Source organism: Pipistrellus hanaki, assembly GCF_964339955.1.
Source record: "Pipistrellus hanaki genome assembly, chromosome: 4".
Classification (NCBI taxonomy): Eukaryota; Metazoa; Chordata; class Mammalia; order Chiroptera; family Vespertilionidae; genus Pipistrellus; species Pipistrellus hanaki.
This window is the reverse complement of record NC_140506.1, coordinates 65,499,502-65,516,355: the sequence shown is the minus strand read 5'-3', so window position 1 is coordinate 65,516,355 and position 16,854 is coordinate 65,499,502. Positions and strand designations below refer to the sequence as shown.

Sequence of the window (16,854 nt, the reverse complement as noted above, 5' to 3'; positions counted from 1 at the left end):
CCTGCCAGTGTTGTGGGCTCCATCCCGAGTAGGGGGTGTTCAAGAGCAGCCAATCAGTGGTTTTCTCTCATCACTGATGTTTCTCTCTCTCTCTCTCTCTCTCTCTCTCTCTCTCTCTCTCTCTCTCTTCCTCTCTGAAATCAATAAAAAATATACTTAAATAAATAAATATAGTTATTATCAATCTATTTCATTAAAACAATGTGGTATTGGCACAAAGATAGACAACTGAGTCAGTGATACAGAATAGAGGGCCCAGAGACCCACACATGTAGGGACACTTGTTCCATAGAAGAAGGAGCTTTACAGAGCAGTGAGGAAAGAAGCTTGTGCTGGGACAACTGGATAGTCATATGGGAGGGAAATTGATGGACCAAAAGTTATCCACACACAAAAAGCCCCAAACTATAAATTTCACAAACATAAACTTGAGCAAATGATTCCATTTGGATAAAGTTAAAACTAAATGATAGGGTAGTACGTTATTATTGCATTTAATTTGGGGAAAAGAAAGTGCTAGTAATTGGGAAAGGTACAAGAAAAGTTGCTAAAGAGCTGACAAATATTTCATTTCTTAAGCAGGGTTCCACTTGTATTCACTGGTATGTACATTTACATTTTGTGCACTTTCATTTATTTTTTTTATTAACCTTCCCAATTAAAACACATTAAATTAGTTAGACATGTACATTCATTCAACAAATACTTATCGAGAAATCACTATATATCAGGCATTTTACTAAATCTGGGCCATCCAAAGGATTAAATACAGGTGTGCTCTCTGCTTTTGGAGCTATTATTGAACTATGATAGGACACAGACAAAAACAATTACAATAAATGCGTACAATCACTCAGAGGAATAAGTGCTCAGACACTCTCAGCTTGCTACAAAAGGGGGACCCTTTCTTTGTTGGGGTTTGAGGCCATGAAGATAGACATTAGATCCTTCAGTGGACTGAATTATCAAAATAATTCAGAAGTGTGCTATCCACCCCTCACACGTTGAGGTTACTCCTTTTGTATAGAATAAGTCCAATGTAATTTTAGATGGACTCTTAGTTACACACAGGAATCCTATCTGCTTACCTGAGGAAAATCTTGGCTTGAAAGTCATGACACCAGCTCCTAAAAAAGCCAAGAGAATACTATTACTAAATTGTAGTTAATTTTGGAGCTATTATTCTAAAGAAAAAAAAAAGGTTTTTTTTGAAGTCATAATTCAAAACTCATTGGGTCTTAAAAATCCTCACCCAGCCAAAACCAGTTTGGCTCAGTGGATAGAGCACTGGCTTGCGGACTGAAAGGTCCCAGGTTCGATTCCTGACAAGGGCATGTACCTTGGTTGAGGGCATGTACATTGGTTGAGGGCACATCCCCAGTAGGGGTGTGCAAGAGGCAGCTGATTGATGTTTCTAACTCTCTATCCCTCTCTCTTCCTCTCTGTGAAAAAATCAATAAAATATATATTTTTAAAAATCCTCACCCCCAAAATATGTTTTCATTGATTTTTAGAGATACAGAAAGAGAGGGAGAAACATCCATTGGTTGCCTCCCCTATGCAGCAGACAGGGAATTTAACCAGCAACCTTTTGGTATATGCTCCAACCAACCGAGTGAGCCACCTGGCCAGGGCAAAAAAGCATTGTTTAAAATAACATTTTCTTGATTATAAAATACTTACTTGAGCCCTGGCTGGTTAGCTCAGTTAATTATAGCACTCTCCTCTTACACCAAGGTATGTGTTCCACCCCTGGTCAGGGCACAAACAAGAAGCATAAATAAGTGCAACAAATCAATGTCTGTCTCTCTCTCTCTCTCTCTCTCTCTCTCTCTCTCTCTGTCAAATCAGTCAATAAAATTTAAAAATACTTACTTGATTATAAAATACAAGTGGGAAAGCAGAAAATTATAAGGAAAACAAAAATCCACAACTCTATCACCATAGCTACTGTAAATGTTTTCGGTGCATTTCTTTCCGTTTAAAAAAATTCCTCTATTTTCAGAGTTGAGATCAGAATTTCTGTGCGACTTGTGCATTCCCCCATGTCATTACATAATCTTCCTAAACATTATTCTTAAATTTGTAAAAAGTTACATCCCCCGAAGGAATCATCTCCAGGAGAGGTAACTCAGCATGTGTAATCGGGTTAACCCACCTAGGGGTCCCAACGTTCGGGGAGAGCGTCCAAAACCTGGCTCAGGGCTCTGATACCAAGGTAGAAGCTGGCAGAGGCTGCGGAGACTACCCCCAAGGCAGCTGAGGCCACAGACCCGGACTGGATTGCAGAGCCCCCCCTCTTACCCCCCCCCCCCCCCACACACACACACACACAGCGGCGAGCAAATTGCCACGCGGACCGGAGTCTGGAGGACGCCTTTGCGCCCTCGCCTTGGTGCTGGGTTTAACAGGCGCCAAGCGGTCAGTTTTGGAGGTGCTGAGCGCACCCCTCCGCTCCTGACCCCCAGCCAAGCCGGGCTCCGGGGCGCCGCTCCCGCTGCACCCTCTGCAGGAGCCCGGGTGAGTCCCTGTTCAAATGCCGGGACCAAATTTGGGAGGAGCGCGCCCCGGGTTCCGGTGCTGCCCGGACCGCCCCATCCCTACACGTATCTCTCTCCCCCCCCCCCCCACCCCCTCCCCACTTATCCGGGATCGCGCAAGCGCAGCCGCCTGGAGTCCCGCCGCCGGTCTGGAGCTGCAGAAGCGCCCCAGCCGCCGCTGCTGCCATGGGTTCAGGCCCCGGGCTGCTGCCGCCCCTGGGGCTGTGCCTGGGGCTCTGCATGCTGGTGCTTTCCGCGGGGGCCTCCGGGTCCTCGGGGGTCCGCAAGCGAGGCCCCACGGTGACGGCCAAGGTGACCGAGCGGAGGACGCACTTCCCCTCCCGCTGGGCAGAGGATGGGAGCTTTGGGGAGTGGGGTCCCCGTGTCGGGTGGCGGGGCTCGGGGTGGGGGGTGGGGGGAGTGAGGGTTTGGAGGTGTGGGGGTGCAGAGGATGGGAGGCTGTGCTAGGGGATCGCCTGCGCCGGTGGTGGAAGTGCTGGTGGGGGGGGGCACTCTCCCGGTGACTTGGGGGGGCGATGGCTGGAGCCCTAGACCGCCCGCCGCCGTGTGTTTGAACTTCACCTCCCAGGTCGGTGGTCCGAGGGGCAGCTCTGGCCAGAAACTTCCGGAACCGGTGGGCCTCTCTGCGGGGAGGAGACAGCCCTGCACTTCCTTCGGCGGCGTGGCGGGACGGAGCTGGAGCAGGAAGAGCTCGGGAGGGACGGGCTGTGAGGGGGAGACGGCTCCGAGCTCAGAGGTGGGGGGGGGGGGGGGGGCGCCGGCCGGCGGATGTCACCCACGTCACCCTGCAGGGCGAGCCCAGCTGCAGCCCCTGCGCGGCGGGTGGTGTCCGGGCGGCATCACAGACCGAGCGGGGAGAGCCTGCCCTCCTTCCTTTAGGAACCTGGCCCTGGGGGAGGGGGGGGGGTGTGCTTGTGGACTTCAGCGGCTGGAGGGCAGCCCCTGCCTGAGCTTGGGATGGTGCTGGCAGGCATAGGCAGCACTTGTATGAGTGAGGCCGGCCTTCTGTCTCCATTGGGGGGGAGGGGGGGGGTTACCAAACCTGCCAAGGACTGCCCTCCTGGCTTCAGGTTTTCCCCCAGCATAGTTACCCAAGGTTAGAAGATAATGGCAGGGTGCAGGGAGAGACAGACGGAGGGGACGGAAGGGGATGCTTAGGCTGCTTGTTAATTACTACTGTTAGAAAAACCGCCTGGAATCTGGAGAAGGGGCCTCTCAAGCAGTCTTAACCACCAGCCCCGCGTTCCACCGAGGAACCGGTACTGAGGAAGGAGTAGAACCCTTAAATCTACCGCAGACCCCACCTGAGAGGGGCTGGAAGGGGGAAGTTCAGCCCAACATCTGATGTTCCCTGAGAGAACCACAAGGCCTTGGCTGTCTGAGGTAAACTTAGCCTGGTTGTTCTCAGCGCAAATTCTACTCCCAGCCCCTTGATCTTTGGGGCTTACCTAGTTTTGGGAGGTGGCTTGAGCAGGCCACAGGGCTGAAGAAGGGGATGGGGGCTCTTTCAGTCTGCAAATATATTTGTGTCTCTTAGGATAGGGCCATAAACATAAAACTGATGAAATTATGAAATGATGAAGGAAATGAACACCAATATAGACTGAGTGACGTTTAAAAATACCCAAAGAATAAGAAATCCAGCCTGGCAAAAACTTAGGGAGGCAAACTTCGTGCCTGGGCACAAGCCTCCAGACAGGAAAGCCACCCTCCCATTAAGAGGATGGACTGCCTGGGAAGGCGGCTTCAGGGCAGGGATGAGAGGGGCGAGGCTCCAGATGAGGTTGGGGCTGAGCAGCAGCCAGATCCTGCAGGGCCTCAGAGGTCACAGTTAGGAGGAGTGTGGGTTTTGAGGCAATTAGTCTCCTAATTTGCGGTCTTATTCTAAGTGCAGTGAGAGCTGCCGAAGGGTTTTCAGCACAGGTTTGACAGGATCTCCTATGTGCTTTTACACAATTGCTGTGGTCGCTCCGTCTCCCGAGAGTGAACTAGCTGGGAGGCCATGCTGGGCTCCAGGCCAGAGTCCAGATGGCGGTGGCTTGGATGAGGGCGGTAATGGGGGAAATGGGGAGCGAGGAGGGACTTGATATAGATTCTGGAGGTATCACTAGACTTGCTGACAGTTTAGAGAGGGGGAGAGGGGAAAAGGATTACGATTGGCAGATAAAATACAGGAGGCCCCTTTAGATGAGAATTTCAGATAATCAATGAAGAATCTTCTGGTGTGAGGGTGTCCCCTGCAATCTTTGGAGCAAGCTTCACCTGGGAAGCTTTAAACCTGCCAGTGCAGAGCTTACCCTAGAGCAGGTCAGTCACCATCTCCGGGGCACGGTGCCTGGGCTGGGAAACTAGAGGAGGGAGGGATACAGGAGAGGAGGAAGTGATGGCTGCAGGAGGGGGAGCTTGGGGCATCTCGGCCCCTGGTGCAAGGTGCTGTCACTGAGGGAGTTTCCAGGATTATGTAGGCAAGTCTTCCTCAGGTCCCACTCTGTTGAATTCAGTACATTCTCAGTGAACTTTTTAAAGCAGCAAGATCTACCGGGAAATGGAGACATTAAAAATGATTTCTCTGGGTGTGGAAAAGTAGATTAATTGGCCACTGCTCCCCTGTTTTCTTTTCCCTAGCAGTCAGTCTTTTTCTTTTCCTCTGATTTCTATAAGCAGGAATCTGTGCATGAGGGGTGTAGTGCTGTCCGCCTGCGGGGCCCTTTAATGGCACTCACCTTGTCTCTGAATCCTGCTGTCAGGCCACTGCCTCTGCTGCCTGCCCGGCTCAGGTGGGGGCTCTGGCTCATTGGCCTCAACATCCACTGACGTGGCCCGTGCAGCCCTGGGTTTTCCAGCAGAGCCCTGGGCTCTGTGCAGCCAGGCACCCAGAGTGTAGAAAGTAACGCTGCCCCCTTTCCAGCTGTGCTCTTCACAGCGTGCTGTGCTGGCACTTTCTACCTTGTGGTGCGGCCATGGGACTAAGGCTGGGTGATCTTGATCTTGGGCAGGTTATCTGAGGGCTCAGGCTCTGGCTCCTCTTTTGTAAAATGGAGATGGAAGTGATATCTGCTCATGAAAGTTTTGCATCCTGGCTGTGAGAGAGGAGGTGAAGTGATTAGTTCCTGATTGAAGAGCTCCAGTTGTTAGAGTCATTGGTGTTATTAATTCCCCTGCAGCAACGCAGACCTGAAGGGAATTGTCTGTTTTACAGATGAGGAGCAAGAACTCGCAGCCAGTTAGTGGTGGAGCTGGGTTTCCTTGACATCCCAGCTCACTTTACTGTGGAGATGGGAGAGGATTAACCCTACAGGGGCTTGGGTCAGGCGACCTGAGTGCCTGTTCGCTCCTCCCTCCCCTCTCCCCACCTCCAGGGCCCCATAATGTCCAAGTCACTTTCGAGGGCAGTTTCGAGGGGAAACAGGAAGTGACTGAGATGCCACTCCTAACGTGCAACATGGGATCCGTGCAACATGGGATCCGAGTACCAACTCCAGGAAGCCTGCCCTGGTCCCTGCAGATAATCAGCACCTTTAATCCTATTTTATCTGTACCCGTCTTCTGATAAAACTCTATTTCCTGTTATACTAAAGCTGCTGGCATATGCGCTTTCTGTTCTATGGGACTGGAAGCTCCATTTCCATCAGGGTTGGAAGAACTCTGCTTTATTTTCTTGCTATCCATCACTCATGATGTTAAAGGACACCGCAGTTTGGGAGAAAAATGTATTAATTTAGGGCGTCCCCAAAAATGTAGGCACACATTTGCAATAGCTACAAAGGCAGTGTTTGTTAAAATACATTTAATTTTCAAAATTGAGCTATCAGCTGTTACAGTGCATATACATTTTTGGGGGCCCCCCTGTATGCGTGCTAAGCTGAGTGTAAGACAATAAGATTTTTACTGAGTTATGCTGGTTGAAAAGCACTTCTCATCTCAGGCTCCCCAGGTTTTATTTTCTTTGATTTCTCAACATTTGCAGGCTTTATTTGTTCCTCTTTATTTATTTATTATTTTTTTAAATATATTTTATTGATTTTTTTACAGAGAGGAAGAGAGAGGGATAGAGAGTTAGAAACATCAACGAAAGAGAATCATCGATCAGCTGCCTCTTGCACACCTACTGGGGATGTGCCCGCAACCAAGGTACATGCCCTTGACAGGAATCAAACCTGGGATCTTTCAGTCCACATGCCAACGCTCTATCTACTGAGCCAAACCGGTCTCAGCTCCTCTGTATTTTAAAAGTCTGGCAGGCTTTTCTAGTATCGTATACAGTATTTCTTTAAAATTATGTGCCTGACTCTTTTCCCAGTGCTACTTTGTTATAGCCCTGAAAGAATTTACTCCTTGGCTTGGAAATCCCTTTGGAGAGACTAGCCCTGTGGGACCAGACTCATGTGTGGGTTAAGTCAGCCTCACTGCATTGCTCTTCTCTACACCATTGCCTCAGCTCAAGGTCTTCCGTGCATGCCTGCAGTTACACCGGATAAATACGAACACAGCGTGTGCTGCTTTGCCGTGTGAAAATTGTAAAACACCACATGGAACACTAACTATCACATCACTCACGGCAGACGAGCTGATGCATTGGCAGAAGCTCTTATCTTGAACTGAAGGTGGACAGTCTTTACTTCGTGATTTTTCTCAACTGTAAGACATCCTTTTTCTTTGACAACCCTTCTCATATTTTTTAAAGCCATCTCTTGAATGTCTTTTTCCCCCCATCAATTCAAACATTAAATTGGTTCATATAATCTAAACTCGCTAATAGAATGCCCTTCGACTCCATGGCCTTTTCAAGTGTTCTGTCTCAGAATCATCTTCACACAGTGATTTGTGAAGCAAAATGTATATAATTTCATTTCAGATGAAACGTGTTGTGTTTTTTTTTTAAACTCCAAGAGAACCTTTAAAGTTTATTTGCAAAAAGAGCGACTCACACTTACCTCTGGATAGGTGTTTTTTTCTGTCCTAAAATGTCAGGCACTGTGGCTGGTGGGCCACCAAACAAGGCCCGCAGCCTGCCGGCTGCGAGTGTGACATGCTTGGGAAAGGTTTTGTCGAGACCTGAGCGTAACTAGTGCTGTACCTTGGGCGAGGCTGGGGACCTGGTGCCTTCCTTCCTTGGGGAGGACTGCCGTGCGATTTGGTCATCCCCTGCAGTCCCCTCGGCTGCAGATGTCTATTGAGAATGCACTGGGAATGTGGCACTGTTTGAAGTTCCAAAAATTAAATCTGGATGTTAGCCTGTTCATCTCCTCAGCCATTTTTCTTCTTCTGCCAAGATGAGAGAGCATTACCTTTCAGAAGAGGAAGGTCCCACTCTCACCTTCACCCACACACTGGGACACAGGAAGGAGCGGCAGTTCTTGCCTGGGTGTGTGGGGAAGTGGAATTCTTGGAGACTTTACTGGCCGACTCTGACAGTATTGAGTCCAATGCGAAACCCAGAACCTACCACAGTGCCTGGCCCTCAGGTGGTGCTCAATAAATGTTTGTTGGATGAATATGTGCGAGCAAAGTACACCCAAAACATGGAAATAGAGTTCCTATAACGTATATCATGCTCCTTCATGACCCTTCTGTAAAACACTGGTGGGCAGGGCTTTCAGATGGGGGTCCATTCACAGATTTCCATCTTCACTTACCTTGTATACCCGGTGTTTCCATGTAACCTTCTGCTCTGCCTTTCAACCACATGCAGGTTTTCTTCGATGTGAGGATCGGAGACAAAGATGTCGGCCGGATAGTGGTTGGCCTCTTTGGAAAAGTCGTGCCCAAGACGGTGGACAATTTTGTCGCTTTGGCCACAGGGGAGGTATGTCTTGGCGTATTTCCTGTGTGCACAAATCGGATCTTCCTTCTCTTAAATCGAGATAAAGATGGCTTCTGGGGGGGAAAGGACTTAATCAGTAGGTCAGGTGGACCTGAGACATCTTGCAATATGTTACCTTATTTTTGTATGAAATCTGTATACTTCAGGCCCTCGGCGTCCTTGGGCTTCTAGAAATACCAAGTGAAAATGCAGATTGCTCTCCTTTTATTTCTTCCCATGAATACTTCCATGGCTTGTTTACTTACATTTATTGATTTGATCAGTTAATGTTAATTTCTAACAGTGTACTATTGCAGAGGCCTAGTCAAGTTCTCTAGGTATTTTGTATAATTCTCTTGTTTTGTTATTTTCAGATAAACACTGGGGTTTATCTTTCAGTATGGGTTATATCTACTTATATATTCAATTGACATAATCTCTTTAGAAAGGATATGGATATAAAGGAAGCAGATTTCATCGTGTCATCAAAGATTTCATGATTCAAGGAGGAGACTTCACCAACGGGGATGGCACTGGCGGTAAATTGTCTTTTGTATTTTTCCTTTCCCACTTAACAAACTGAAACCTAGCATTAAGCCAGTATCCTCACCCCGTATATTGAGTTCTAAGATTTGAGGAACAAAATCGTAAAGTCCACCAAATGAATTCTTTAGGAAGGATAAAGGATAAGGTTTTGGGGGCCAAATGTTGGTAGATAGGAATGAGCAAGGCCTTCTAATTTTAAAAGGTATCACTTTGGTGTACATTATCTTTTCTTGGTGGAAATATGTCCATTTGGTAGACTGTTCTTAAAATGCTAGACTCCTGGTGTGTAGCAGTACAGAAAGCTGTCTGCCACGGGAAGGGAAGGTGGAATATAACCCTGTGTATTTGGGGGTAGCAGCTGGCTACAAATTGGATGTTGGTGGAAGAGGATTGGGGGCATCATTTTAGGAGGACGAGATTGGCATTTAGATGGCAGGATTACAGGTGAATTGGTCAATTTATCCCCTTCTCTCAAAATTCTTTCATTTTATGTCAGCTTTTTTAATACTAAAAACTTAATAGATGAGTTGTCAAAATTATAATATAAATTAATTTTTATAAATAAAGTTAGAGTTCTATATAGTACAACTAATTAAATTTATAGACTTTCAAATCTCCCTGACCATTGTTTCTGATGGAGGATTCCAGTTACCCAGCTCCCTGGGCTATTTTCCTTCAGAAAAATAGTGAGTTCCTTTCCTGAATCCACGTGGTACACAGAATTTAAATTTACTTAAGACTTTTAATTATCAAATGCCGTTTTGGTGGATATTAAACTGCTAACTTTTTCAAGAAACTTAGGCTATTTTCCAGCACTATTGCTAATTGTATGTTTATTGCAATGGTTTATTTACAACAAAATGCCTACCATTACATGCTTGGATTTGCCAGGCACTTCAGGAAGATTACCTTTAGCCCTTGCAAACATGCTGCAAGCTGCGGGGATGTAGCATGAAGCGGGGAACTTGGGTAAATGGGTTGGTGAGGACGTGCAGGGAAGGGATCCCAGCTGCTGTGGAGCTGGGTCTCACTGGAAAATCCTGCAGCTCAAGGATCAGCAAACCCCTGCCCCTTCCGCACTATCTCTCCTGGACTGACATCCCACTATCCTCCCCAAGGGCCCAGCAGGAATGGTGACTGGGCTTTACTGTATCTCCTTTTCTATATTTTTCTTTCTCACTGCCTTCCCTGCCCAGCGTGTGTGTGTGTGTGTGTGTGTGTGTGTGTGTGTGTGTGTTTGCACTTGCGCACTCAGTGTGGCAGGTGCAAGTGTGTACATACATGAGTTGAATTAAAATTCTCTGAGTTTTTGGAGACAGGACCTGGTGGATCACTTAATTTAGCCTAAACTCCTCTGTGGGCAGAGCTTTCCTGCCAGGCCACCTCATATGTCACTGATCAGCCAGCTTGCCTTTGATATCTGCTTCTGGTCCTAACTAAGCCAGGATTTTAGGGCTGGCAGCAGATGGACAGGGAGCCCTACAGAAGGGGAGAAGGTGAGCATGACAGGCACTGACGGTGTTGGAGGATGGAGCACATCCTTCTCATGGTCTGTGCCTTCGTTTTATGGGGGAAATGTGTTCTGCTCTACCTGCTGCTTTGCTAGAACTCCAGCCCGGGTGCCTGCCTTTGGTCGTTCCGTTCAGGTTGGATCACTGGGTGTTCCTAATCGCCATCACCCTCTGTATTTTGACGAGCCTGACGTCATTGTGCCTAACGACTTCCAGGCTGGCTGCTCTGCTCTCAGTGCTGAGGCAGCTAAGAGCACCTGCTTTAGAATCAGAAAGCCAGGTGGTCACGTTCTGTTCTGCTGTTTTCAAGTTTTATAACCTGGGTTTCTCATGGCGAACCAGGATTGAGAATACCTATTCTTTGGGTTGTTGTGAGAATTAGCTAAGAGTATTGATTGCTTAGTGTTCTCTGGTTGGATACTGAGGTAGGAGTGACCAAGGAGAGGGACCCTGGCCCTCAGGACAGAGATTTAGCCATGAAATGGCTCATCCACCTTTCAATCTGGCTTTACTATTGCCCTTCAATCACTTCTCATTTTACAGTGAGATCACTGCACTAGCTGGTCAGGGTTTGGCCCTTGGTTTGAGGCCAGAGGGTATGCTGCCATCCTGTGTCAAATTTCAGGCTTTTGTTTGTGTATGTTGGTTTCCGTCCCCAGTGACCTGCTTCCTTAAGGAGTTATTATATGCTCCCTTTCCTTTCTCCTTATGTTTTACCATCTTTTCCCCATTTCCCACTCTTACCGGGTCTTCTTTACCAATTCTACTAAAACCTCATGTTTCCCTTTGAAGAACGGACTTTCATATAACATCTGTTGAATCTCCCCTTCCTTGTTCTATCTCACCAGGTATAAGCATTTACGGTGAGACATTTCCAGATGAGAACTTCAAACTGAAGCATTATGGCATTGGGTGGGTCAGCATGGCCAATGCTGGGCCTGACACCAATGGCTCTCAGTTCTTCATCACCTTGACCAAGCCCACATGGCTGGATGGCAAACATGTGGTATTTGGAAAAGTCATCGATGGCATGGTAACTTGATATATTATTTTTCTCATTCAAAGCTTTACATTTATAATGAGAATTTTCAATGAGTATTTTAATGGTGCTTGTTCAAGATCCATTATTATAAGAGGCCGACTGGCCTTTTCAGAGGAGAATAAATTATAAATGGTATGGCATTTTAATTGTTAGGAGCATTGGGGCAGAAGCTGAGGACTTGATATGGAGAAGTTGAGTACTGAAGTTAATATATCTCACTAGTTATAAAAGGAAACTCTTTTTAAGGTAACCAAATAAAACTAGGGCCCTGTGTGTGCATACAATGGAATATTGTTCAGCCGTAAAAAGGAAGGAAATCCTGTCTCATGCTACAACATGGATGAAACTTGAGAATGTTAAGTGAAATAAACCAGTCATAAAGAGACTGTATGAATCTACTTATATGAGGTGGTATCTAAATAAGTCAAACACATAGAAACATAAAGTTGAATAGTGGTTGCCAGGGGTCACGAGGAGGAGGAAATGGGGAGTTAATGTTCAATGGGTATACAGTTTCAGTTTTGCAGGAGGAGAAAGTTCTGGAGATTAGTTGTACTACAATGTGAATATATTTAACACTACTGAACTTGACTCTTAGGAATGGATAGGATGGTAAATATTACATTATGTGTTTCTTACCACAAAAAACAAAAAAACAAAAAAACCCAAAACAACCCTAGTGCCCCATGCGATTCAGTTGAGATATAAGTCACCTTTAGAAACACACAGTATACCAGTCAATATTACTAAAGAGAATTCAGATTTATGCTGCTGACTCAAAAAATATCAAAGGCGTCCAGTTCATAATCCATAGAAACACTTCTTAAAGTCCTCATTCTTTTCCACTTTCAATATTTCTTCTCCTTAACAACTGCCCAAAGTAGCTCTCTCAACTCCCGGCTATTGTAAGGTCTGCCAACCCAACCCTGGACCTTCCTTATTTCATTTGTTTTGTTTTCCTATGAGTTGTTCCGCCTCCCTCATCCAAACCTAAACAAACCGATCTCACTCATTGCAATTCTTCCACAACTTCCACCTGCTTTTCTGATTCTACCCAACGGAAAGCCAGAAGTGAGCTGGCCGACTCAGAAGCGCCTTTACAAGGAAAGGAAGTGCCCAACCTGAGCTGTCAAAGATAGAATTCTCATTAGCAAGTGGGATGAGTGGGGAATAGGGCAAATGCATATCCCTTAATATGTCATTTCACATCCCATCACAATAAAGGACATGCCTATGTCCTCATGAGCCATAATTGCCCTGAAAAGAATATAGTCTTTTCATATATATATATATATATATATATATATATATATATATATATGTTTTATTGACTTTTTAGAGAAAGAGGAAGGAAGAGGGAAAGAGAGAGAGAGAGAGAGAAACATCCATCGGCTGCCTCCTGCATACCCCCTACCAGGAATTGAGCCTGAAACACAGATATGTGCCCTTACATGAATCGAACTAGTGACCTTTTGGTACATGGGACAATGCTCAACCAACTCAGCCACACAAGCCAGAATCTAGTCTTAAATGATAATGAATGTCATCACTTTTCCAATCTCCGATTGAACTTTGCTTTTGAATGAGCTAAACATGAGCATGCATGTGTTAAATGAGTTTGGGTGTTTTACCTCTGAGCCTAACCAGGTTCTAAATAGTTTAAATATAAACTGGTTTATTCATCCATTCAATGAATATTTTTTAATGCCACATCATGCTAAGCTGTAAGAAAAGTGAAGAGTACAAGTTTTGGGTGCTCTTCTTTGGTCATGGTTTTTCTTCCAGTCTTCTAGGTCTTATGTCTTATTGCTCTAATTGAAGAAACAATTTCCTTCTATCCATTGGTATGCTTCCTAGGAGACCTGCTGCCTGGTCTTAGAGGAAAAGTCCTTAATATTTTATGGGTTATAATCTATATATTTAAAATTTTTTTATTTTATTGCTTAAACTATTATAAAGAGTAGTACATGTCTCCATTTTTCCCCCATTGACCTTCCCTCAGCCTCTCCTAACCCCCAATACCTTGCATCCATTCATTATGCTTATATGCATGCAGTCCTTCAGTTTCTCTTACCTCCCTCCCTCTCCGCAACCCTTCCCTGCCTTCCCGCTGTAGTTTGATAGTCTGTTCGATGCTGCTCTGCCACTGTATCTATTTTTGTTCATCAGTTTATGTTCTTTATTATCCATAAATGAGTGAGGTCATGTGGTATTTTTCTTTCATTGACTGGCTTATTTCATTTAGCAAAATGCTTTCCAGTTCCATCCATGCTGTTGCAAATGGCAATAATTCCTTCTTTTTTACAGCAGCATAGTATTCCATTGTGTAGATGTACCACAGTTTTTTAATCCATTCATTGCTGATGGGCATTTAGACTGTTTCCAAATCTTAGCTATGGTAAATTGTGCTGCCATGAACATAGGGATGCATATTTCCTGATTGGTGTTTCTAGTTTCTTGGTATATATTCCTAGAAGTGGGATTATTGGGTCAAATGGAAGTTCCATTTTTAATTTTTTTAGGAAATGCCATACTGTTCTCCACAGTGGCTGCACTAGTCTGCATTCCCACCAGCAGTGCACGAGGGTTCCTTTTTCTCTGAATCCTCTCAAGCACTTGTTGCTTGTTGATAATAGCCATTCTGACAGGTGTGAGATGGTACCTTATTGTCGTTTTGATTTGCATCTCTCCGATGATTAGTGACTTTGAGCATATTTTTACATGTCTCTTAGTTTTCTGAATGTCCTCTTTCAAAAAGTGTCTATTTAGGTCCTTTGCTCATTTTTTTATTGGATTGTTCATCTTCCTTTTGTTAGGTTGTATGAGTTCCCTGTACATGTTGGAGATTAAACCCTTAAAAGACTAATGAAGACCATAGACTATCTCTCCAGGAAAAAAAAAAAAAAAAGAAAAAAAAAAAAAGTGTGTGTATGTTTCATACAGTTTCAGGAAATGGAGGGAATCTCCTGAATTCCATCCTTTGATTCTCCAAAGATCATCTGGGTTGTGTTAACAAAGTGACCCAGATGGTCTCTAGACCTCACCTCAGAGCTGCAGCAGAACCTCCAGAGGTGGGCCCACAAACAAGCATTTTTAAATTGTGGCAAAAAATACGTAACACAGGAATTTCCATTTTAATTATTAAATAAGCATTTTTTTTAAAAAAAAAAAAAGTGCCACAAGCTATTCAGATGTGTAGTCGCTGTGTTAGGTACACACACAGTCTATTTAGAAATATATATTATTAGAAGAATGCCACCCTTTTATCTTAAATTGATCTAAGTCAGCCAGAGGTTGAAATGTCCAAGGCACTCAGACTCTCTGTTGCTACTTGTGTCTCAACCGTGTCTGGGAAACATCAGCAGCTGACTTCCCCAGTCCTTGGCCAGGCCTCCCTCCTTTCGTGTGACACGAGGTGGTATGTGGGACTGCAAAATCTCTGTGCATCACTGTGGGGTTGGGGTTACGTTAGTGTTCGACTCAACTATAATGGCTTGGGTCAGGTGTTATTTTAATAAAAAAATTTTTTATTGATTTCAGAGAGGGAGAAACATCAGTGATAAGAGAAATATTGATTGGCTGCCTCTATACACCCCCTACTGGGGATAGAGCCCACAACCCACAACCTGCAACCTGGACATGTGCTCTGACCAGAAATGGAACCTGCACTCCTGATTAATGGGTTGATGCTCAACCATTGAGCTACACCAGCCAGGCGACTTGGGTCATTTTTTTAAATGGGCAAACCCAAAACAAGCTCTCCTTCTAAATCTGGCCCATTTGATGATGCCTGGACCTATGACAGATGGAGTTGAAACGGACTCAAACTCCATGTTTGCAGTTACTTAGGGTTATAACAAGTAGAAATATCTTTAATTAGAGGTAGGTGTTTACAAAAATATCTTTTTTCCCCCAGAAAATAAAATGCAAATAAAAAGAAATGAGGAAATAGATAAATATGTTCTCTAATCATTAAGGTAGTGGGTCAGTTTTATTCTTTAATATATAAATTTCCTGAATATTCTTAGTTAGCTTGTATGGTTTTGTTATCATAGGGGAAGGAAAAAAAAACAACTTACTTCCCACTTGGGCTTTTAGACTTGGCATTGACTTCACTTTTGATTGCCATACTTGCTGGTCAGAGTGAACCTCGTGTCTGCTTTTCTCTCACCAGACGGTGGTCCACTCCATAGAACTTCAGGCAACTGATGGGCATGACCGCCCACTCACCGACTGCACCATCGTCAACAGTGGCAAGATAGACGTGAAAACACCCTTCGTGGTTGAGGTCCCCGACTGGTGATGCAGCTGGCAGGAAACAAGGAACATACTCTATCAGGGTGTGCGTGCGTGCGTGCGTGCGTGCGTACGGGTCTTTTTATTTTTCAAAGTTACTGTTTTGCTTTGTCTTTCTACTCTCTTCTGTTTTCCACTCCAGATCACAGGAGAGTTATAAAAATCAACCAAAGCTTATTTTGCATGAATTTTGTTTAGGGACTTTGTACTTAAAAGACATATCCCCTTCCTTCAATGGTGCTATTTTTAAACTAGAAAACTTTGTATTTGCTATTTTCTTTGAAAGAACACAATCATTATTTTGCTGAATTAACTGTGATCCCCACATTTGGTGATACTGAAGATTTGACAGGAAAAGATGGGGACGTGAAGTGTATTATTTTGTATTTAAACAGAATTCGTTTTAGGTAAAGGGAGATTTGGTTAGTATAATCTGATATATGTCATAGGAACCTTTACCTAATGCAAGGTGCTTTGATGTTCTCTGTATTAAATACTTTTTATATAGATAAACTCTTTTTACAAGACTTTTTTATTAAATTAAAAATTATTTAAAATTTAATGTACAAAAACATACACACTCTACTGTTAACAAATAACGGATTGGAAAGGGTTCTATAAATCAGAGTACTAAAATAATGTAATAATTTGGGGTGAGAATGCACAGAAATGATGCCCATCCACATTCCAAATACTTGAACCGATTAGTCCCTAATTTTAATTAAATTTTTACATTTTCAGAAAGGTCCCTTGAGTCCAGTGGCAACAAAAACCAGTTTGGCTCAGTGGTAGAGCATCGGTCTGCGGACTGAAAGGTCCTGGGTTCGATTCCGGTCAAAGGCATGTACATTAGTTGCGGGCACATCCCCAGTAGGGGGTGTGCAAGAGGCAGCTGGTCGATGTTTCTCTTTCATCGATGTTTCTAGCTCTCTATTTCTCTCCCTTCCTCTCTGTAAAAAATCAATAAAATATATTAAAAAATAATAATAAAATAAAATTAAAAATTCTGTGCATTAAAAAAAAAAAAAAAGGAATCTTTTTTACTTAAATGAGCTGAGAAAGTAAAATCTTGTTGGGGCCTTATTGTGTCACTCC

At 44.5% G+C, this 16,854-nt stretch overlaps 1 protein-coding gene across 1 annotated transcript; it reads left to right on the top strand.

Annotated features, from left to right (window-relative positions):
* Positions 1-2,655: 2,655 nt before the first annotated feature.
* PPIC (peptidylprolyl isomerase C) lies at positions 2,656-16,272 on the top strand. The gene is made up of 5 exons (XM_084881384.1): positions 2,656-2,852; positions 8,254-8,367; positions 8,810-8,903; positions 11,270-11,454; positions 15,638-16,272. The coding sequence occupies exons 1-5, from the start codon at positions 2,727-2,729 to the stop codon at positions 15,764-15,766; spliced, it is 648 nt and encodes a 215-aa protein (XP_084737510.1). The 5' UTR covers positions 2,656-2,726; the 3' UTR covers positions 15,767-16,272.
* The last annotated feature ends 582 nt before the right edge of the window (positions 16,273-16,854 follow it).

What these genes read in the sequence shown, in the direction of transcription:
- PPIC (XM_084881384.1), top strand. Translation starts at nt 2,727, where the DNA reads ATGGGTTCAGGCCCCGGGCTGCTGCCGCCCCTGGGGCTGTGCCTGGGG. An exon ending in CAACGGGGATGGCACTGGCG is followed by an intron (nt 8,904 to 11,269) that starts GTAAATTGTCTT and finishes CTATCTCACCAG; the next exon opens with GTATAAGCATTTACGGTGAG. An exon ending in GAAAAGTCATCGATGGCATG is followed by an intron (nt 11,455 to 15,637) that starts GTAACTTGATAT and finishes TTCTCTCACCAG; the next exon opens with ACGGTGGTCCACTCCATAGA.